The sequence below is a fragment of the Stegostoma tigrinum genome, chromosome 10 (genome assembly GCF_030684315.1).
Source record: "Stegostoma tigrinum isolate sSteTig4 chromosome 10, sSteTig4.hap1, whole genome shotgun sequence".
Taxonomy (NCBI): domain Eukaryota; kingdom Metazoa; phylum Chordata; class Chondrichthyes; order Orectolobiformes; family Stegostomatidae; genus Stegostoma; species Stegostoma tigrinum.
This window is the reverse complement of record NC_081363.1, coordinates 51410872-51434921: the sequence shown is the minus strand read 5'-3', so window position 1 is coordinate 51434921 and position 24050 is coordinate 51410872. Positions and strand designations below refer to the sequence as shown.

At 43.9% G+C, this 24050-nt stretch overlaps 1 protein-coding gene across 1 annotated transcript in view; it reads right to left on the bottom strand.

The window, feature by feature from the left end:
- daam1a (dishevelled associated activator of morphogenesis 1a) overlaps positions 1 to 24050 on the bottom strand; it is a 203855-nt gene that overhangs the window by 70583 nt on the left and 109222 nt on the right. The window contains exon 4 of the mRNA XM_048537719.1: positions 15699 to 15788. Within this exon, the coding sequence (XP_048393676.1) occupies positions 15699 to 15788 (90 nt within the window). The remainder of the gene's footprint in view (positions 1 to 15698; positions 15789 to 24050) is intronic.

Genomic DNA, 24050 nt, shown 5'->3' with positions numbered 1-24050 from the left:
ATCTTTGGACTGCGGGAAGAAGCTGGAGCACCCAGAGAGAAAGGGTAGAATTGAACCTGGATCCCTGGTGCTATGAGGCAACAGTGCTAATCACTGAGCCATCGCGCCACCCTGAAGGTAAGGAGATCTTACTTACTTCCATCCTTCAAAAGTGACAGGAAGGGATTAGGTGGATGCCTAGGGCTGAGTTGACAGCAGAGCTAAGGTATGTATGGATAAATCAAAGAGGAAGAGAGAGTACGTACTAGGAGTGAGGGAAATGGAGAATGGGAAAACATGTGAGAAGGGGTAGAATCAGTGTCAATAAACAGGAATTTTTTATAAAATCTGAAATCCCTCATCTAAATGCCACGATGTGGAGGTGCAGGTGTTGGACTGGGGTGGACAAGGTCAGAAATCACACAACCCCAAGTTACAGTCCAACAAGTTTATTTGAAAACACAGGCTTTCGGGCCCTCGCTCCTTCTTCAGGTGTTAGAGATAGGTAGATCAGACACAATTTATAAGTGAAAGATCAAAGGATCACACCACTAATGAGGATGTACTAAACAAACAAAGTGTTGGAAACAACAACAAAAGCAAAGTTGCTGGAAGAGATGAGAAGGTCAGGCAGCATCTGCAAAGGCGAAAACAGAGTTAACGTTTCAGGTCCGGTGACCTTCCTCAGAACTGATGGTGCCATTACACACCCACTGTTGTTAGTCACTAACAGTCCCCCTTAGCAACTATTCACCCTCCCAGCCCGATTGTTAGCAACTCCTTTGTCTGGTCCAACTCTCTCTTTGGGTTCTATTGTATCGTTTACTCCCTACCCCACCCAACTCCCTATTTTCTGCATATAAATTGACATTTGCCCAGCCACCATCACTTCTGAGGAAGGGTCACTGGACCAGAAAGGTTAACTGTTTACTTCCTTCATAGATGCTGCCAGACCTGGTGAGCTTTTCCAGCAACTTTGTTTTTGTTCCTGATTTACAGCATCTGCAGTTCTTTTGGTTTTTACTATGATACCATTAAATCTTTAATTGGTTAAAAAGGTTTTGATTGATTACTATGTATAGGTAAATCCCTGAACTCTTTTCAAATCACTGGCCTGAGAGGACTAAAGGTTTTATCAATGTAAAGAGGTGGTGACATTTTAGATCAGACAATGAATGTTAGGTGCCAGGCCTTGTTTAGAATCCGTTTGTGTTTTGCTTTGGAGTCAGACGGGTTTTATTTCTCACGTTGGAATGTATAAAACGCCACAATAATTGACTGTACGAATTGTGTGCTTTTCGGACAGAATAGAACGAATCAGCAAAGTGAGATTGTGAGGGGGGAGGGAGGATGTACTTGTGTGCATACACACACAACAGTGTGCAAATGTGCAGGACGGGGAGGAAAAGCACGGGAGTGTGCACGTGTATGCGTGAGAGAAATAAAAAAAGAGTGTATGGTGTGCTGGAGTTACCTCTAATATGGCATGAACTCAAGATTGCAGTTGAGGCCCCCCACATTGGTAACGAGCTTGGCTATCAGCTTTTGTTTGGCAACTCTGTTGTTGCGTACCCCAAAGACCACCTTACAGGACATTTTAGCGAAGTTACAAGGCCAAATGTCCTTGACCGCTGAAGTGTTCCCCCACTTGGAGAGAACATCCATGTCTGATGATTGTTGCATGGTGTCCATTCATCCATTGTCATAGTGTCTGGATAGTTTCACCAATATATCGTGCCTCGGGGTATACTTGCCTCAGCATCCAAGACACAACAGTGGCCAAGTATCTGCCGTGCACATCGACAGGGGTGTTCCCTTGGTGTGACGGTAGTGTCCATGTCGAAGATCTGGCATATCTTGCAGAGGTTACCAATGACAGGGTTGTACAGCTTTGTGGTCGATGTTGTCCTGAAGGCTGAGTAGTTTGCTGTCAACTACGGTTTGTTTAAGGTTTGATGGTTATTTGAAAGTGAGCAGTGGAAGTGTGCGGAAGACCTTGCCAAGGTGTTCATAGTCATCGATAACGTGTTGTTGCCTGCAAAGAACATGGCATAGTTTCTCCGCTCCCAGGTAGCAGTGGGCGATGAAGGGCCCCTCTATTGGGCATATCCCATGTCTGTCTTCTGAGGAAGTCATTATGGTCTTGCGCTGTGGCACATCAGAAGTAGCAGTTAATGAGTTGTGCATTGTACCATGTTCCCATGAGGGTGTCCATCTCGTTCCTCATCTGAATAGAACCTGTGTATGCGTAGGTCTTGTCCATAGGGGATGGCCGTTTTAACGCGTTTCGGGTGGAAGCTAGAGAAATGTGGCATCACGAGGTTATGTGTAGGCTCAGGGCAGAGTGAGGTATTGAGGTGTCCGTCCCTGGAGACGTGGGTGTCCAAGAAAGAGACTGATTCTAAAGAAGTAGTGCGTGGTAAATCGCATGGTGAGCTGAAACGTGTTGATATCACTACGCAGTTGTTTCAGTGATTCCTCGCCATCACAGTCCCTCCCCACCCCATCGGCAAAATTTATAGGAAGTTATTGTGGCATTTTAGAAATTTCTGCTTCAGAAATAAAACCTGTGTACTTCAAACCAAACAGATTCTAAACATGGCCTCACATCTAACAGGCAGTGACTTAAAAACTTTCACCCCTGCCTTCTTTACACTGATTAAACCTTTAGTTCTCTCAGGAAAGTGACTTGAAAGGAATTCAGGGATTTAAAAATACATATTAATCAATTAAAAGCTTCTAACTGATTAAATCTTTAACAGGCCCTTAGGTTTGTTTTAAGACATCCTCATCATTCACTGATAAATTCTGCGTCTGATACTACCTCTCTCATTACCTGAAGGAGGGGTGGCACAGTGGCTCAGAGATTAGCACTGTTCCTCATAGCACCAGGGATCCAGGTTCAATTCTACCCTTGATAATGGGAACTCCAGATGCTGGAGAATCCAAGATAATAAAATGTGAGGCTGGATGAACACAGCAGGCCCAGCAGCATCTCAGGAGCACAAAAGCTGACGTTTCAGGCCTGGACCCTTCATCAGAGAGGGGAATGGGGAGAGGGTTCTGGAATAAATAGGGAGAGAGGGGGAGGAGGTGGACCGAAGATGGAGAGAAGATAGGTGGAGAGGAGAGTATAGGAGGGGAGGTAGGGAGGGGATAGGTCAGTCCAGGGAAGACAGACAGGTCAAGGAGGTGGGATGAGGTTAGTAGGTAGGAGATGGAAGTGCTGCTTGGGGTGGGAGGAAGGGATGGGTGAGAGGAAGAACAGGTTAGGGAGGCAGAGGCAGGCTGGGCTGGTTTTGGGATGCAGTGGGGGCAGGGGAAGAGCTGGGTTGGTTGTGTGGTGCAGTGGAGGAAGGGGAGATTTTGAAGCTGGTGAAGTCCACATTGATTCCACAATGTTGCCACCCAAAGGTTGCAGGAACAGCAACTCATATTCTGCTTGGGAACCCTGCAGCCCAATGGTATCAACGTGGACTTCACCAGCTTCAAAATCTCCCTTTCCCCCACTGCATCCCAAAACCAGCCCAGTTCGTCCCCTCCCCCCACTGCATCCCAAAACTTGTCTCTGCCTCCCTAACCTGTTCTTCCTCTCACCCATCCCTTCCTCTCACCCCAAGCCGCACTTCCATCTCCTACCTACTGACCTCATCCCACCTCCTTGACCTGTCCGTCTTCCCTGGACTGACCTATTCCCTCCCTACCACCCAACCTGTACTCTCCTCTCCACCTATCTTCTTTTCTCTCCATCTTCGGTCCGCCTCCCCCTCTCTCCCTATTTATTCCAGAACCCTCACCCCATCCCTCTCTCTGATGAAGGGTCTAAGCCCGAAACGTCAGCTTTTGTGTTCCTGAGATGCTGCTGGGCCTGCTGTGTTCATCCAGCCTCACATTTTATCTTCAATTCTACCCTTCTTCTCTGGGTGCTCCCATTTCCTCCCACAGTCCAAAGATATGCAGGTTAGGTGGATTGGCCATGTTAAATTGCCTATAGTGTTTGGGGATGTGTACATTAGGTGGGTTATAGGGATTGATCTGGGTGGGATGCTCAGAGGGTCCGTGTGGACTTGTTGGGCTGACAGGCCTGTTTCCACACTGTAGAGATTCTGATTCTTTTCTGATTCTGAGGAGCAAGTCTGCAAAAGCTTGTGATTTCAAAAAAAATGTTAGCCTATAATCTGGTGTCGTGTGATTTCTGACCTCATTTAAATGCAGTCTGGTGATTTATTTCTCTGCAAAATTCTTCATGCAAAATGCTACCCAAAGGAAATTAAAATAAAGCCGAGATAAGAGATAAAGAAGGTAATAATAGAGATAAATAGCGAGAAAAAGACACCCATAGTAAGAAAGATGACCATATTCCCCATTTAACATGTGCAATGACACTGGAAGTCAAAGGGCACTTCCTTCCTCTCATCTCCATGAGTTTTTTTTTGCTGGAAGGAACTCAACTCATATTCAAAAAGTAATGTTTCAAAAATTCCTTTTATTTTTAATAGGTTAGCTTCCGTAAGCATAGTAAAAAAGACATGAAGTGTTTGTTCTTCAAATAATAATGGGACACACATTCTACTCCCCTTAAGAACAGAGTTTTACTTATTTAGCCAATCTTTACATTTTGCCAAAACTAATTTGCAATTGAAGCCTAAATTGTTTGAATTAACTCAATGAGCATGGGACCTCTCACGGGAACTTCAATTAGAGCAGCAACAAGCCATGGAGGTTATTGACTGACCACAAGATATTGGTTAGATTATGTAATATTCCTGAATGCTTACAGCTTAATTGAGGTTTTGAAAGCTGAAAAAAAAACTTATACTCAAACTGATGCAATAAATTGATATGTAAAATATTAGAAAGGTAAAATACATACTGGCTTAGAAATGAAATTTTACTCTGGAACTTAGAAGACATCAGTAGCTGTGACAAATTTGAGTGAAGGGTCGAATGACGGGCAGTTCTAGTATTATCTGTTCGGATGAGAGGTGACCAACAAAATACAATGAGATTTATTCCCTAATGCTGATTTTTTTCTTCAGTTTTAACCTGTAACTCGTTTATAGATCCATTTCAAGAGTTCCTAATTTTCAAAAACAATTCATACGAAAACAATAACTAATGAAACATTTATGTTCAACATCTCTGCTCCTTTCACACACACACGAACCCATTCTCTCTCAACCTGCTGCACACCTCTTTTTCAGGGCTAACCCTGGTATCAAACCTGGTGATAATGATTTGCTTTTGTCTGGCAAACTGACCTCTACCTGGCAGAGGCTGAACTCGAACTCTCCAACACTTCCTCCTACTCTCCTTAAACCATGATCCCACCAATTATCAATGGATTGTTTCAAGAACAGTCATGACCTCATGGTTTCCCAAGATCTTTCCTACACAGTTTCCTACTCAATCACCAACTCTTTACAACTCAGCATCTCCTTCCCAGATCCATAAACAGAACTCAGATAAACAGAAACAGATTCATCATTTTGACCTGTTCCCATCTGACTGATTTGTTTTTTTACTTGGATTTTACCTTCTTCGCCTTGTTCAGTATATCTCAACATACATTAACAGTTCCACTAATTTTCTCTGTCACAAGTTTTCAATTTCCTGGCCCTGTGCCACCTTAACAATGGATGGCTGATCTGATTGCAATATCCTCACAAGAATAGTTCAAAGAATCCTTGCTTGCTCCTTGAACAAAGTGCCACCCGGTTCTCAACCGCCACCCACCCATCCCTGGTGGAATTTGCTCCTCGCTGAACAATTCCATCTTAAATTTCACCCAGTTCCTTCAAATGTAACACATCTATAGACCATGTTGAACCCGATTTAGGAATTCTCAAAATTTCAAAAACAATTACCTGGGCAGAACAGTGTGTGCAAATGGATTTGTAAACAGGAACTGGAGGATACATGCTCTCCTCTTGTCTGTTTTCTTTCCTACTCTCTTGTAGCACACAACCAATAATAATAGATTCAAACAGCACAGAAATGATGGGCCAAAAGGCCCGTTTCCATGCTGACCAACAAAATCTATAATCTCATTTTATCTGCACTTGATCTATAGCCAGCAGTGCCCTGGCATGTTAAGTACACATCCAGATGGTTCTTAATGTTGTGAGTACCTGCCTCTGCTACTTTCTCAGGCAGCACATTCCATAGACTCTGGATGAAAACATTTTTCTTCCGATCTCCTCTAAACCACTTAGTCCTCACCTAAACGTATGCCCTCCAGTCTTAGACATGTCTACCACGGGGAACAGATTCTCACGATCTACTGTCTATGCTGCCTAATTTTGTATACCTCCATCAGACGACCCCTCGGCCTCATCTGTTCCAAGGAAAACAGCTTATTTTTCCTCTACCCCTGCCCATTCCTCCCCTCCAGCCCCTTTGGAAAAACAAAGTGTTATTTCCGCAATCACAAGATTTCTGAAGACTCAATTACAGAACTGAGATTTCTTTCCAGGGAGGATAATCCTAGGAAATTTCAGACTTTAGAAGCATATAGCATTTGGGTGTCCATTAAATAGGACCTTCAAGCTAAAAATCATATTCTTTAATGCTTCAACATAAAGGCATACAACAAAGACTACTGGCCTTAACATCCTGGTTGTAGTGAAGACGTATTCCAGAACAAGCTGTATTTTAATATAATTACAACATCCATTATTTAACAAAGTGAAAGAGTGATGAGGCATGCTTTGCCTACAAAGGAGAATAAATATGGTCCAACTAACTGTTGGATAAATCAGTCCACACCCAATCAGCAAAATAATACAAAAGGATTGTAAGGACAATTGAGATGGAAGCCCTGTGCTGTCACTCCTGTCCCACAGCTCCACAGGTCGCAATATAAAACTGAGAAAACAGTCAATGTTAGAATTTTAAAAAATCAAAACAGCAATCAACCTGGCTTCTTTAAGCACAAAATTATTGATTTAGTACAAAACAAATCTAAAAATTCAGAATTGGTTCACATTTTGCCATATGAAAATATAAATGCTTACCCCTATAAATAATTCAAAGCAAACATTTTGGGTAAAATGGGGGGAAAAAAAACTTCTTGAAATTAAAGCCTGGGGAGAGAAAAGAAATACCTCCTGGTTAAAGGTAGATACTCTTGAAGGCAAAAGGATGAGGGTGTAGAATGTTCCAGAGTCTGTTGATTTGATATTCTCATGCGTTCAAGTTGCTATATTACACAGAGTTGTCTATGGACGCAGCTAGCTCAGGAAACATGAAATTGAGAAACCCTTTCAATCACTCTTCCAGAGAGCAAATCACCCTGATCTCATATCCAATGTGTTTCAGAAACAGGACACACAAACACATGAAGCGGAGAAACAGGTTGATTTGGAGCCAATCTACCATCCCCTAAGAAAAAGAACAGGAAATGACATCACCAACCCAAGGAAACCTAACCAGATAAATAAAAAGCGGGGCATAACACCAGCGCTTCGTCGGAGGCTCACTGATAATGTTACCTAGAATGGTGGCGAAACATCTGAAAACGAACCTTCCAGCTCAGCGAGCAAACTCACATCCAGAACCTCAACCTGAGCTACAAATCTTCTCAAAACTCGCTGGGAGAAACAGGTGGAGGATAGAATAGATTCAAGCAATTACAGTATAAAGCAATTATAGTCTGCAGATTAATGTTGATAGACAAAATGTAGACAGAAGAGGAGGAAGTTGCAATAAGATGGCATAGAATTGAGTGATAGGTCATTAGTTGCCCCACTCAACAGCCAAAGCTATACAATAACCTTGACAGCTTATCTGAAAGAAAATGCTGATGCAGAAATTTACAATGGGAAAGTACGAGGTTCGTTGTGAAAAAATTACATGCTTAATGCAAAGTTTTTTTACAGATAATTATGAATGAACAATTCATTATATCTCAAGGCAAATTAGAAGAGATGTAATATAGTATTAGAAGTTTGATACTAGGCTAAAAAAATGGCTTTTAATTTAAGCTGAAATACAATTCCTAGATAACAGATTGGTATCATGAAAAGTAAAGATTGAACATAATCTTATTTAAAACAGAAACAAGTTGTTAAAAAAAACTTGGGATAATTCATTAATACTCCAGGAATGACATGGTTTAATAATAATTTGTTTAAGATCAGTAATTTTAATTTATATGAAAAGTGGCACAATGACCAGGAAGAATAATAAAGAATACATTTAAGAGGAAAGGGTAGAATAAGAAAAATACATTTTAATAATAGTCATATGGAGAACAAAATGATTAATTGTAACTGGAGATTGAAAAGGAAAAGCTATTGGCTGGAGAAGCTTTGATCTGGGAGAAATGGGCAATTATTTAAGGAAGAGCAAGTTGAAAGCGCATCACAGAAGAAATCACTAGTAATAGAATTAATGAGACTTCAATGATAAAGGTAAAACAACTGACACTGGAAGTGAAAAATATCACAAAGGGCTGATGTATATTTAAGGAAGGGAATTCAACAATTCACTTTTTTGGGACTGAAGATCATGGACAAGAGATGTATTTATCAAAGGCTGAGATTACACTAACGGAAGAATGTTGATAATATTTGATAATAGGGCTTAAACTGACAAATAGAATCAGTAGACTCATGTTATAGACATGTATCAGAAGTACCAGCTCGTGACTGTTTGTAAACTGACGTATTGTTGTGGTGTGTTGTTGCAGAGCTGCAGATTAACTTGTAGAGTTTCAATTCCAAAACGGAAAACAAAATGTGATGCCCAAAAACCTTGAAGGTGTAAGAATGTAAAGAAAAATCAATTAGCTATGTATTAATAAACACAATCTTGCATTTGAATCGCTGAAGACAGTCACAGCTTCTAAAGATCTTCAGCTCGACAGGAAGGAACAATTAAATACATAACCACTTAAAACTGACGAAGAAACGACACTTGCGAAGGCTGACAGTATTTGGTTAACAAGATAATGGGAACTCCTTTACAAGACTGAATAATAATCTCAAATGACTTTGGATTTTGAGATTATTAGTTTCCAAGACTGAGACAAACGTTCATTAGGTCATCTCATCAAGGAATACACAGAACAAAAATGTGGAAAAATAAAAACTAAAAGAACAGTGGATGTTGTAAATCAGGAATGAAAACAGAAGTTGCAGAAAAAGCTCAGGAGGCCTGGCAGCATCTGTGAAGAAAAATATCAGTGTTAATGTTTCGGGTCAGGTGACCCTTCTTCAGAACTGATGGTAGCTGGGAAAACATGAGTTTGCATACAGAAAATAGGGAAGGGGGGGTGACGTAGGGAGTAAACTATAGTATAAATTATAGAGCCCTGACAGAGAAGAGCAATTGGATAGATAAAGGATAACAAGAAATGTGGAGTTGGATGAACACAGCAGGCCAAGCAGCATTTCAGGAGCACAAAAGCTGACATTTTGGGCCTAGACCCTTCATCAGAAAAGGGGGATGGGGAGAGGATTCTGAAATAAATAGGGAGAGAGGGGGAGGTGGACTGAAGATGGATAGAGAAGATAGGTGGAGAGGAGAGTATGGGTGGGGAGGTAGGGAGGGGATAGGTCAGCCCGGGGGAAGATGGACAGGTCAAGGGGGCGGGATGAGGTTAGTAAGTAGGAAATGGAGTTGCGGCTTGAGGTGGGAGGAGGAGGAGATAGGTGAGAGGAAGAGGTGGTTAGGGAGGCTGGGATGAGTTGGGCTGGTTTGGAGATGCGGGGGTGGGGGGAGGAGAGGAGATTTTGAAGCTGGTGAAATCCACATTGATACCATTGGGCTGCAGGGTTCCCAAGCGGAATATGAGTTGCTGTTCCTGCAACCTACGAGTGGCATCATTGCGGCACTGCAGGAGGCCCAGGATGGACATGTCGTCTAAGGAATGGGAGGGGGAGTTGAAATGGTTCGCGACTGAGGTGCAGTTGTTTACTGCAAACTGAGTGTAGATGTTCTGCAAAGCGGTCCCCAAGCCTCCGCTTGGTTTCCCCAATGTAGAGGATGCCACACCGTGTACAGCGGATGCAGTATACCACATTGGCAGATGTGCAGGTGAACATCTGCTTGATGTGGAAAGTCATCTTGGGGCCTGGGATGGAGGTGAGGGGGCAGGTGTAGCACTTCCTGCGGTTGCAGGGGCAAGTGCTGGGTGTGATGAAGTTGGAGGGGAGTGTGGAGTGGACAAGGGAGTCGCGGAGAGAGTGGTCTCTCTGGAAGGCAGACAAGGATGGGGTGGGAAAACTGCCTTTGGTGGTGGGGTCAGATTGTAGATGGCGGAAGTGTTGGAGGATGATGCGTTGTATCCGGAGGTTGGTAGGGTGGTATGTGAGGACTAGGGGGATTCTCTTGGGATGGTTATTACGAGGGCGGGGTGTGAGGGAGGAGGTGCACAAAATGCGGGAGACACTGTCTTCGCCTCCCAGTCGCGAACCATTTGAACTTCCCCTCCCATTCCTTAGACGACATGTCCATTATGAGCCTCTTGCAGTGCCATAATAATACCACCCGTAGGCTGCAGGAACAGCAACTTCTATCCGCTTGGGAACCCTACAGCCCAATGGTATCAATGTGGATTTCACCAGCTTCAAAATCTCCCCTCCCCCCCACTGCATCTCCAAACCAGCCCAGCTCATCCCAGCCTGCCTAACATCCTCTTCCTCTCACCTATCTCCTCCTCCCACCTCAAGCCGCACCTCCATTTCCTATCTACTAACCTCATCCTGCCCCCTTGACCTGTCCATCTTCCCTCGGACTGACCTATCCCCTTCCCTACCTCCCCACCCATACTCTCCTCTCCACTTATCTTCTCTATCCATCTTCAGTCCACCTCCCTCTCTCTCCCTATTTATTCAGAATCCTCTCCCCATCCCCCTTTACTGATAAAGGGTCTAGGCCCGAAACATCAGCTTTTGTGCTCCTGAGATGCCACTTGGCCTGCTGCTTTCATCTAGCTCCACACTTTGTTATCTTGAATACCCCAGCATCTGCAGCTCCCACTATCTCGGATAGATAAAGGGGTTGATCTGACTTGGAGGGTGGATAACTGTTAGTGACTAACAATAGACAGTGTGTAATGGCAGGCTATGTGATAATGAGGCCTGGGGTGTGGGGCTATTACATGGGAGAGTTGGGGCCCTAAAATTATTGAACATGATATTGAATCCAGAGGGCTGCAAGGCCCCCAAGAGGAAAATGAGGTGCTGTTCTTTCAGCTTGTGTTGATTTTTCTAGGACCACTGCAGCAAGCCAGAGACAGAGAAGATGTCCACAGGACAGGGTGGTGTGTTAAAGTGGCAGGCAACTGGAAGCTCAGGGTCTTTTTTGCACAAAGTGGTCACCCAGTCTACGCTTCATTTCCCCAATGTACAGGAGGCCACATTCTGAGCAGTGAATGCAGTAAGACTAGATTCTGGGAAGTGCAGGTGAAGTGTTGCTTCACCTGGAAGGTTTGTTTAGGCCTTTAGATACTGAGGAGGGAACAGGTAAACGGGCATGTGTTGCACTTTTGCCAGTTACAAGGGAAGGTGCCATAGGGATGTTGGGGGCGGGGTGGGGTTGTTGGGGGTGAAGGAAGCGTGGGCCGGAGGGAGCGGTCCCTGCAGAAAACAGACAAGGAGGGGGAAAGAGGGGAATAGGTGTCTGCTGGTGACATGTCACTGGAGGTGACAGAAATGGCATCTGATGATCTTCTGGATGTGGATGCTGGTGGGATGGTAGGCGAGGAAAAGGGAAACCCTACTGCTGTTGCAGGAGGGAAGAGAAGGGGTGAGGGCACAGTGTGGGAGATGGGTCAATCCTGGTTTAGGGCCCTATCAACAACGGTGCAGGGGAATCCTCGGTCGAGGAAGAACAGTGCTGCTTTCCTCTCTCGTCCAGAATTTGAAAAGTTCATCGATTTCACTTCCAATTTCATCTGATCTACCTCAGAGTCCTCCTTTCCCTTCTTCAACTTCTGTTTCCATTTCTGCAGATAGACTGGCCTCTAATATCCACTGTAAACCCACTCCGAGTCCCACAGCCATCTGGACAATACATCTCACACCCTGTTTCTTGTAAAGACTCCATCCCATTCTCTCAGTCCCTCTGTCTCTGCCGCATATGTTCGGGCGAGGCTATATTTGAGAAGGGAGCCTCCAAAATATCCACTTTCCTCAACTGAGGATTCCCCAGCACAGTTGTCACTGGGCCCCAAACCAGGTCCAAGACCATGCCCTGCACTTCCACTCTCACCCCTTCTTTTCTCTCCTGCAACAGCAATAGGGTTCCCTTTCCCTTATCTACCAACCCACCAGCACCCACACCCTGAAGATCATCAGGTGCCATTCCCACCACATCCAGACATGGACAAGGAAGGGGAGGAGAGTACACCTTCTGCAGGTACCCTGCAACCTTCCATTTACCTTCTTTCTCCTCAGTATCCAAAGGCCCAAATAGACCTTCCAGATGAAGCAAAACTTGAACTGCACTTCCCAGAATCTAATCTACTGCATTTGCTGCACACATTGTGGTCTTCTCTACATTAGGGAAACGAAGTGTAGGCAGAAGTTCAGCGATTCAGTTGCCCAATGTCCTGCTTGCAAAAAAGACCCTGTGCTTCCATTTGCCTGCTACTGTAACACATCACCCTGTTCCCTGGTTAACATCCCTCTCTCTGACTTGCTTCAAATGTTCCAGCAAAGATCAGTGCAAGCTGGAAGAACACCACCTCATTTTCGGCTTCGGGACACTGCAACCTTCTGGACTCACTATTGTGTCCAATAATTTTAAGCCCTGAACTCTCCCATGTCCTAGCCCCCTATCCCACGCGCGAGGCCTTGTTATTACATACACAAGTTGCTGGAAAAGCTCAACAGGTCCAGCAGCATCTGTGAAGAAGACATCAGAGTTTACATTTTGGGTCTGGTGATCCTTCCTCAGAACCAATGGTAGCTGGGAAAACGTTGGTGTACAACGGAGAAAATAGGAGCGGGGACGGTTAGGGAGTAAACTATAGGATAAAGTATAAAGTATAGAGACAGGAGAGAGAGAAGAGCAGTTGGATAGACAAAAAAGTTGATGACAATCTGGCTAGGAGGGCAAATAGCTGTTAATGGGGACTGTTAGTGACTGTAAATATACCTATTGTGTGTAATGACAGGTTGTCAGTCACTAAGAGTCCCCATTAACAGCTATTTGCCCTCCTAGCCAGATTGTCATCAACTCCTTTGTCTATCCAACTGCTCTTCTCTTCCGCCTCTATCCTTTATCCTATCGTTTAGTCCCTACCCCACCTGTTCCCTATCTTCTGCATTTTCCCAGCTACCATTAGTTCTGAGGAAGGGTCAACAGACCCTAAACGTTAACTGATCTTTTTCCCCCTCATAGAAGCTGCCAGACCTGTTGAGGTTTTCCAGCAACTTGTGTTTTTGTTGCTGAAAAATAAAGTTGAGGTGTATATTAACCATCATCTAACTAAATGGAGGCACATGCCCAATGGTCAAATTGCCAATTCCTGTTTTAATGTTCACACCACTTTCTGGCATATTTTGAAGAGTCAGATGGTGTCGCAGTTAGCAGCTTGCAATAAATGTTATGACCCGATCTACATGCTCAGTGCAAATTAGTAAGCCTTTTTAAAAAGGTTATACTGATTGAAAACAAATCACTATTTCAGTAATTGAAACACTGTCTCCGCTTCAAAAAAATGTTGCACAAATGAGGGCTTGGAGATTTTTTTGGTCTCGGTCAAAAAACCCCATACTCTTCCCTAAGGTAAAGAAATGGGTTTGGAGAGGGAGCTAAGCACACCAAAATACGTAGGGACACTTAAACACTATGGGTCATTTCTGAGCATATTCCAGATTTTGAAGTCAGCTTAGAAACCTGATTTATGAGCATTTCACCGCCTGTAAATTTAACCAGAAAGTATATTATGCAAAACTGTAGGTTTAATGTCTAGCTTGAGGACCCATCTCCCACAAACACTTTTGTGAGATGTTAAAATGCAGGGACGACTTTTGGGTAAGTATGAGTCCTTAGGCTCAGGACATATGTTACTAAAATGCTTTCAAAATTTTAAGATATGGATCTTGTCTTTACCAGACATTAATGTTGCTAAAGGCCAAAACAAGCTGAACACACTGTATGGGAGTCAGCATTGTGCTGGAAGAAATCAGAGAAAAGGATAGGCAAGGCCAATGAGAGATTTATTACATGCAGATAAATACTTTCAAACAAAAGATCACTTCGATCTTGAAATCACAGGAGATGCTCAAGATGTCAAAGTGTTCACATGTGTTCGATCCTTACTCATTACTTTCTTTTGCTCCAAGAGTCAAGGATTTAATAAAAAAAAAGTTTAATATTCAAATCAGAACATGCAGAAGCAAAAGGAAGAATAGCAGAGTCAGGCCAAGTGACAGATCTTTCTGAAGTAGACACAAAGACATATCATACAAACACACCTGTTTCCTTTCCCAACTGATGTCAATAAACTATTTCAGATTGATTCAGAGATACACAGAAACAACATCATGTTTGTTACAGATATAAAAATTGTGGGGTATGCTGGCACCTATTAATAACTGAGTTGTAAAGCAAAAAATAGATGTTTTAATTGATCAACCATTGTTGAATTTTATTGAGGAAATTTTTGAGTTGGCAAGTTCAAAATTCTTGTTCAAGGTGAACTGCAAGCTCGTATTTAGACAGAGGGTATTTGTGCAACACAAAATCATTTTAGACTGAAATCATTATCCAATCCTCAAGTATTTTTGAGAAATGCATCCAACAAGAAATAAAACAAGACTATGAGTGATCATTACTAGCTGTAAAAGCTCCAAAACAGGGTAAGTGAAATGAATGCCTGGTTCAGGCATTCATCAAAACAAACTTAATTTCCTTTGTGTGACTTTTGTTAAAAACACAAAGACTGCCCCAGAGGTCGACAAAAAAAGAAGAAATATTTAGCTGATTGGAAATTAATGCACAGATGAATAATCAGCTGCTTGTACAAAACAATTCTAAGCTGAACAATACTCTCAGTCAAAGCTATTAAACCAGCAGAAACACAACAAAATTTGTCACTGAAAATAGAATGAGAGTGGACTTAATTTTTCAACACTGTCTTTCATTAAAGAAAATGAAAATATAATTTTCAGCGATCAGATAATTATGAGATTTACGATTTCGGCTTTTCTAAAAAAATCCTTTTACCAAGCACAAATTAAAATTACAAGCGCTTTATGTTTTCCACTGGTTCTCTCTCTCCCCCTCAAAACAACAGAGATGAGGAGGAGAGAAAGCCATTTATAATTTGCCAGTATAACCAACTTCAACCTGGTTCCCTCATCCTGAATATTATTTCACTTGCTGTAAATATCCAATGTGTTCTAGAATCGGAATCAGGGAGAAGAAATCAAATACAGCACAGATGCTCCTATTCAACAGCAGGGAAGAAAACATACCATGCATGTGTTGTCATCTTTTGAGTGCTGTTCTCAGACACACTTACAACAGTTACTTAGAGGGGCATCAATAGAAGCTGGGACAAAGTAGGTCATTATTCCGTGCCCTACTTGAAAGCGGCAGGAAGCACAGGCATTAAAAACAGGCAAACACATGCAAGCAATAGTTAACATTCTTGTGAAAATCATTTGTCAAGTATCCTTTGAATTCAAGTTCCTATACTCGGACTTAATGGCAACTTCTACTTTTAAAAGCATAGTTTTTAAAAAAGCGATTTCTCTTACCTTTTTCTTACTACAGTATATCTGCCATTTCTTTTCTGCAGGAAGTGCGAACATGGCTTCCCTGTGTTTATCAGTAAGGTCAAGTTCATCCTAGGAAGACAAAATACAAAGTTACAAATCTTAGAAAATACAATATAACCAAGTACAAATATTTATGCATTTCCACTGCCAAAAAGTGTCATTGTCATTAATAGTCTAAACATTTATACACTGGAGTCTGTCATTAACCCAACACTTCTTGCACCAAAAAGAGTAAAATGGCCTAGGCTGACTAAACTGAAAAAATAACTGTTTTAGAAAAACTTCAGCCTACTCCAAAGCTACAACACAAGATATAATTCCACGCAAATTGGGCCCAGCATGAAAAGTTAAGAATGGCAGGTTAAGATGAGACAGTGCATTACAACTAAGAACGTATTTCTGAATCTGATTCGCTGCACTAGGTTTTTTCCAAAAAAAACCAGAGGAGAATTTGGGGCCGGGGCGGGGGGGTGGTGGAGTGCGGAAGGGAAGAAAGTTTTATGTAGCATCTGACTTGTTAACCTTCAAAATATCACAAACACTTCCTGTAACATTGCTTACAATAGCTTCACCCTGTACTAAACTGAACTCACGGTGGTTGGAAACAGAACCTGCCATTGATTGCTGACTATAAAATCAAAACTACACTACACGTAACTGGAATTGCAACATTTTAAGACAAACATCATAGCCTGCATTGAGGTGGAAAGGACATTTAATACATATAAAAATCCACAAAACGAAGAACTACTGAGCTGTTGAGGTTATGGTCATGACGTTACTATGCTTGGGATGAAAACATAGGTTAGGTGGTTAGCTTACCTTTACAAAGTTAGCACAGCCAATTGAGATATTTATATGGAGGTCATTATTCTCAGGCTTTTGGAATGGAAAAGAAAGCAACCTGATTTCCACCTCTGCATCACAATTCAAAGACTCAGCAAATAATCACATGCTGGGGCACTGGGCAAGGACATGAATGAACTCCCTCAATTAATACTCACTGGCATCACTCACTTTTAAAAGTGCTCAGTTCAGTGAAAAATTGATGGCCAGTCAGTGACCATGGTGCATCAACAAGGAAGTAGGGCGGCAGCCAGTGAATAGAGAAAAGAATGAAAAAACATTGACGATGTAGCTTAATTTTCTGACCAGTGGCAGCAATCACTCAGTGATGGTTGTGATTTTCCATCCAAGGAATCCTGCATCACTAGTCGTGTGTTTTCTGGGTCTGATGAGCCAATCCTAGAGTCACATGTCTGACCATACCTTCAGCAGGTGTTTCCCAACATTCTAGGCAAAGCATGACATAAGCTTGCAGTCAGTAGTAGGCACAATAACAAAATGATTAGTGTGTAGTGATAATAGATTCTCCAGCATCTGCAGTTCCTGAGGTAACAAGGTGTAGAACTGGATGAACACAGCAGGCCAAGCAGCAGAGGAGCAGGAAAGCTGACGTTTCAGGCCTCGACCCTTCTTCAGAAATGGGGGAGGGGAAGGGGTTCTGAAAAAAATGGGGGGGTCACGGAAAGAGGGCGGATAGAAGATGAATAGAGGAGAAGATAGGTGGAAAGGAGACACACAGGTCAAAGAGGCAGGGATGGTGCCAGTAGAGTGTAGGTGGAGAGTTAGGTCAGTCCGGGGAGGACGGACAGGTCAAGGATGCTGGTAGGTAGGAGGTGGGGGTGGGGGTAGGGGTGAGGGTTGAGATGCAAAGAGGGGATAGGTGGGAGGAAGGACAGGTTAGGGAGGCGGGGGTGAGCTGGGCTGGTTTTGGGATGCGGTTGGGGGAGGAGAGATTTTGAAGCTTGTGAAGCCCACATTGACACCATTGGGCTGCAGGATTCCCAAGCGGAATAGGAGTTACAGGTCTTGCAACCTTCTGGTGGCATTGTTGTGGCACTGCAGGAGGACCAGGACGGACATGTTGTCTGAGGAATGGGAGGGGGAGTCGAAATGGTTTGCGTCTGGGAGATGCAGTTGTTGAATGTGGACCAAGCATAGGCGTTTTGCCAAGTGGTCTCCAAGCCACGGCCTGGTTTCCACGATGTAGAGGCAGCCACAACAGGTACAGTGGATGCAGTATACCACATTTGCATATGTGCAGGTGAACATCTGCTTGACGTGGAAAAAGTCTTCTTAAGGACTGGGCTGGGGGTGAGGGGATAGGTGTAGCACTTCCTGCGGTTGCAGGGAAAAGTGCCAGGTGTGGAGCAGACAAGGGAGTCACGGAAAGAGAGTGGTCCCTCCGGAAAGCGGATAAAGGTGGGGAGGGAAAAATGCCCTTGGTGGTGGGGTCAGATTGCAGATGGCAAGACGTCGGGAGGATGATGCGTTGGATCCGCAAATTGGTGAGGTGGTACGTGTGGACGAGGTGGATTCTGTTTTGGTTGCTATTGCAGGATGAGTTGCGGAAAATGCAGGTGACAAGGCTGAGGGCTTTCTCGACCACTGGGGTGGGGGGTGGTTGCAGTCCCTGAAAAATCAAGGATATCTGAGATGTAGGGGGCGTGGAATACCTCATCCTGGAGGCAGATGCGGCTGAGGCGAAGGAATTGGGAATGGGGATAGCGTTCTTGTAGGAAGGTGAGCGGGAGATGGTGTAGAATGCACCACCTCCTACCCACCTCCCTGCAAAAATACCATCCCCTATTCACAATTCCTTCACCTCAGCTGCATCTGCCTCCAGGATGAGGTATTCCACACCCCTACATCTCAGATATCCTCGTTTTTCAAGGACTACAACAGTGGTCGAGAACACCCTCAACCATGTCTCCTGCATGTCCTGCAACTCATCCCTCACACCTCGTCCCTGCAATAACCATCAAAACAGAATCCCCTCGTCCTCTCGAACCACCCCACCAACTTCCAAATCGAACGCATCATCCTCCGATACTTCCGCCATCTGCAACCTGACCTCAGACATTTTTCCCTCCCCACCCTTATCCGCTTTCCAGAGGGACCACTCTCTCCATGACTGTCTGCTCCACACTCCCCTCCAACCCACCACCTCCGGCACTTTTCCCCAAAACCGCAGGAAGTGCTACACCTGCCCCTGCACCTCATCCCCATCTCGGGCCCAAACACTTTCCACATCACCTGCACATCTGCTAATGTGGTATACTGCATCCACTGTTCCCTTTGTGGCCTCCTCTACATCAGGGAAACCAGTGGAGGCTTGGAGACCGTTTTGCGGAACACCTACGCTCAGTTCGCACTAAACAATTGCAACTCCAATTCGCAAACCATTTCAACTCCTCCTCCCATTCCTCAGACGACGTCCATCCTGGGCCTCCTGCAGTGCCACAACGACGCCACCCAAAGGTTGCAGGAACAGCAACTCATATTCCGCTTGAGAACGCTGCGGGGGGGGGGTCTAGGCCCAAAACATAGCTTACCTGCTCGGCCTGCTGTGTTCATCCAGCTCTGCACCTGATTAGCATACTCTTTGGTTACTCCTCAAACCAAAATTTTAAAAAAAACTATTTCTGGAGATTACGAATATGCAGCTAAGTGCAGAAATCCACAGGTTGCTGTCAGTGATTCTACTCTTCTCCAAAGTATGCTGAACTACAGCCAGACTTCATTCAATTAGATAACATTATTTGACTGGCAAGAACATTTCAATGCTCTTTGTCTTGCTATAAAAATCTTTAAGTGGGCACAAGTAGGTGGTTAAAGATATCTCAAGTTTAGGAAATAATTGGCTCCGAAAACAAGTTCGATGTTTGCAAAACGTCAAACTGCATTTGGTTTAAAAAAAACTAAGATGTGTTTTTTTTTAAAAGATTTATGGTCTTTCAGCTTCTGCCTTAATTCCTTCTACACAACGCAATCATTTAGTCTTGCTCTCCGAAATTTAAAATTACAAGTGAAGAATGAGTGGCTTGCATTTTTTGGTTTGCTGTTTAAGAAGACTTCAATCTTCCTGGTGACTGCTTGATGACATGACTGTTCACAAACACCCGAAACCCCACCACCCCCAATTTGGTATCAGGTTCAGAGGCCTAGACCCAAGACTAAACTGCTCCAGAAGTCTGCAATAACATCTCTGAATAGGTCAATTAGAAAATGTCTAACATCAGGGAAGGAAACACCACCCCACAAAAGATACATCTTTAAGGCCAGGTGAACATGAAAACAAGTCCAAGTCCATGAGATCATTAATTTTTGGCTGTGGCACCAGGAAAGTTGGCTTCAGTTTAACATCTCAACTGGAAAACAATGATTCCAAAAATACTGGAATAGCAGCCCAGAGTACAGAAAATTGTGACAAATGTACTGTTTAAAAAAGAAAACTCTGTCTTAGCACTCCACTCTTTTCTGTTGAAAAAGTGATGATTTAATTTGGCTCACCTCGTGACAAAATACAAACAACTTTGGTTGCATATTCGTTACTCGTCTATCACCTTCAGTGTTTGTGTGTCTGGGTAAACAGTCATTACTCCAGTGTCAAGGCAATCATTACATATATGTGACAGCTCAAGAATGGCAGTTATGTCAAATGTAATTTTGCCACAGATGGTAATTCAGAACAGCACATAGCATATTTAACACAATTAGTCCATCTGGCAGACACTATTATAGTATGGAGGGAATTTAGTGGTTGCTGCTTATAATTAAAATATCCAAAGACTGGGGAAGACTTTTCAATAATTTATTTTCAGCATCATAAACCAACATCAAACATACTTCAGACAGTTATGTTTCCCAAGAAGTCTGTCAATTTAAAAACAATTTAGCACTAGTCGATATATTTTTCGCAGGGTGTCAAAAAGTCATGTTCTTCTGACCTGGAGCCAAAAATTGCATGCACCCTGGACATTTCCTTGCTCTGAAACGTCAAAGGTTCAACATTCTGAAACACTGGCTACACTGTGGGAGTAGTTTCACCACATGGAATAATGCGGTTTAAAAAGGTGGCATTCCACCACCAGCTTCTCATGGGCAAGTGCTGGCAACATCAGGAGGGTAAAGAATTTTGTTTTAGAAAAAGCTCAGCTTAACCTATGAAAATCCCTCAGCAAACGTCAATTGGCCCAAGATTTTCTGCTGTCAAAGATCTGACTTAGAAGGAATAGGTAATGGTTCAACACATGAAAAAAGTTCATTGAAAGCCAAAATACAGCCATACAGCTCTGGGTATGATCAGCACAGTTAGATATCTCAAGATATTGCAGGGGCGTAGATTTGACCTAAAACAGGAAAACAAAAGCACAGTATGAGAGTTTGCAGAGGATAGAGCGGGGGAGCATAAAGACCAGCTAGAGTTAGTTTGCTAAATAAAAATTCCAGCTACTGAGTAGTACACATAGCAGGGTCAGGTGAAAACAAGTGGTTTGACTGTAATGACTCATCAAATACTGATATTTAGGCCTACATAACGATGGATATTTGGCAAGATATCTAGAGGGTAGAGTCCATAATAGAAGGAGCCATACTCAGAATGTGGGCCGCCCCCGCCACAACCGCCCAAAGAGGATTCCCCTTGTTCTCACACACCATCACACCAACCTCCAGATACAACACATCATCCTCCGACACTTCCGCCATCTACAATCCGACCCCACCACCCAAGACATTTTTCCATCCCCACCCTTGTCTGCTTTCTGGAGAGACCACTCTCTGTGACTCCCTTGTTCGCTCCACACTGCCCTCCAACCCCACCACACCCGGCACCTTCCCCTGCAACCGCAGGAAATGCTACACTTGCCCCCACACCTCCTTCCTCACCCCTATCCCAGGCCCCAAGATGACTTTCCATATTAAGCAGAGGTTCACCTGCACATCTGCCAATGTGGTATACTGCATCCATTGCACCCGGTGTGGCTTCCTCTACATTGGGGAAACCAAGCGGAGGCTTGGGGACCGCTTTGCAGAACACCTCCGCTCGGTTCGCAATAAACAACTGCACCTTCCAGTTGCAAACCATTTCCACTCCCCCTCCCATTCTTTAGATGACATGTCCATCATGGGCCTCCTGCAGTGCCACAATGATGCCACCCGAAGGTTGCAGGAACAGCAACTCATATTCCGCTTGGGAACCCTGCAGCCCAATGGTATCAATGTGGACTTCACCAGCTTCAAAATCTCCCCTTCCCCCACCGCATCCCAAAACCAGCCCAGCTCTTCCCCTCCACCCACTGCATCCCAAAACCAGTCCAACCTGTCTCTGCTTCCCTAACCTGTTCTTCCTCTCACCCATCCCTTCCTCTTACCCCAAGCCACACCTCCATTTCCTACCTACTAACCTCATCCTACCTCCTTGACCTGTCCGTCTTCCCTGGACTGACCTATCCCCTCCCTACCTATACTCTCCTCTCCACCTATCTTCTTTTCTCTCCATCTTCGGTCTGCCTCCCCCTCTCTCCCTCTTTATTCCAGAACCCTCACCCCATCCCCCTCTCTGATGACAGGTCTAGGCCCGAAACGTCAGCTTTTGTGCTCCTGAGATTCTGCTGGGCCTGCTGTGTTCATCCAGCCTCACATTTTATTATCTTGGATTCTCCAGCATCTGCAGTTCCCATTATCACCCTACTTGAAACCTTGTTACTCAGCTAAACAAAGCAGAAGCTCCCCCCTCCGTCCCATATACTTGTTGTAGTAATAATAAATGGCCTTGTAAGTAAAACCTCTACAGACCATAATGTTAACCAACAACATCGTAATTTGATTAACCCAAAATCCACACTTTGGGGAAAAAAGACACCATACATTTGATTTTATAGAACAACTGCGCACACTAAATGACCTAGATACAGGATGCATTTGACACCAAGACAGCAGACTCCAGTTAAGCGCAGTCCTTTGTAATGAATTGAGATTAATTATTGATAAATTGCTTGTCACACATTGTACACCAATGTTCCAAACAAAAGGAACAACTATCAGATGTTTGCTCACAGGTACATGTGACATGTATTTAAAGTTCCAGAAGCTACTCATGAACTAATCTAAACTGGAATACAATTAACTTCCATCAGTTTCAAAATTACAGCACAATTGTTTCATTAAAGTTTCAAAAAAATCTATTCAACAACACAGAAGGGAATCTTTTTTAATTATAGATGCATTTTCAAACAATAAGAATTGAATCAAAATGAAAAGCACTATTGCAATACATCTTTATACACATTAATGTGAAGAGTACTATTACCATAATTCGACACAACTCCTACTCTCATCAGATAATTTGCTGTTGCTTGAACTCTTTCACCATGTCCCATCTTATTGGCATTATTTCTCTCCCACCCACTTGTTCAACCCATTCAACAATCTAACCTAAGTGATAATGGGAACTGCAGATGCTGGAGAATCCAAGATAACAAAGTGTGGGGCTGGATGAACACAGCAGGCCAAGCAGCATCTCAGGAGAACAAAAGCTGATGTTTCGGGCCTAGACCCCTTCATCAGACCTAACAGTCTAACCTATTCGAGTTTGAGATAACATGGTGTAGAGCTGGATAAACACAGCAGGCCAAGCAACATCAGCGGAGCAGGAAAGCTGACGTTTCAGGTCTCGACACTTCCTCAGAAAAGTTCCACTAAAATTGTCCTCCTTACTTTAACTCCTACAAATAGAATAGTAATAGCCATTCAAAATAGTACCCTTAAGGAATTGTCCCAAATTACCTGAAACAGTGTTATCATTATTGGCCCTATCTTGAGGGGTGCGGCTGGGGTGACATAGTCAAAGGCAGCACAGTCAAGATTGTATCAGAGATAATGGGAACTGCAGATGCTGGAGAATTCCAAGATAATAAAATGTGAGGCTGGATGAACACAGCAGGCCAAGCAGCATCTCAGGAGCACAAAAGCTGACGTTTCGGGCCTAGACCCTTCGTCAGAGAGGGGGATGGGGAGAGGGAACTGGAATAAATAGGGAGAGAGGGGGAGGCGGACCGAAGATGGAGAGAAAAGAAGATAGGTGGAGAGAGTATAGGTGGGGAGGTAGGGAGGGGATAGGTCAGTCCAGGGAAGACGGACAGGTCAAGGAGGTGGGATGAGGTTAGTAGGTAGCTGGGGGTGCGGCTTAGGGTGGGAGGAAGGGATGGGTGAGAGGAAGAACCGGTTGGGGAGCCAGAGACAGGTTGGACTGGTTTTGGGATGCAGTAGGTTGGGGGGGGGGGGGGGGGGGGGGGGGAGGAGGAGAGAGAAGAGCTGGGCTGGTTGTGTGGTGCAGTGGGGGGAGGGGACGAACTGGGCTGGTTTAGGGATGCAGTAGGGGAAGGGGAGATTTTGAAACTGGTGAAGTCCACATTGATACCATATGGCTGCAGCTACCAGGTAGGTAGCTGCACCCCCAGCTACCTACTAACCTCATCCCACCTT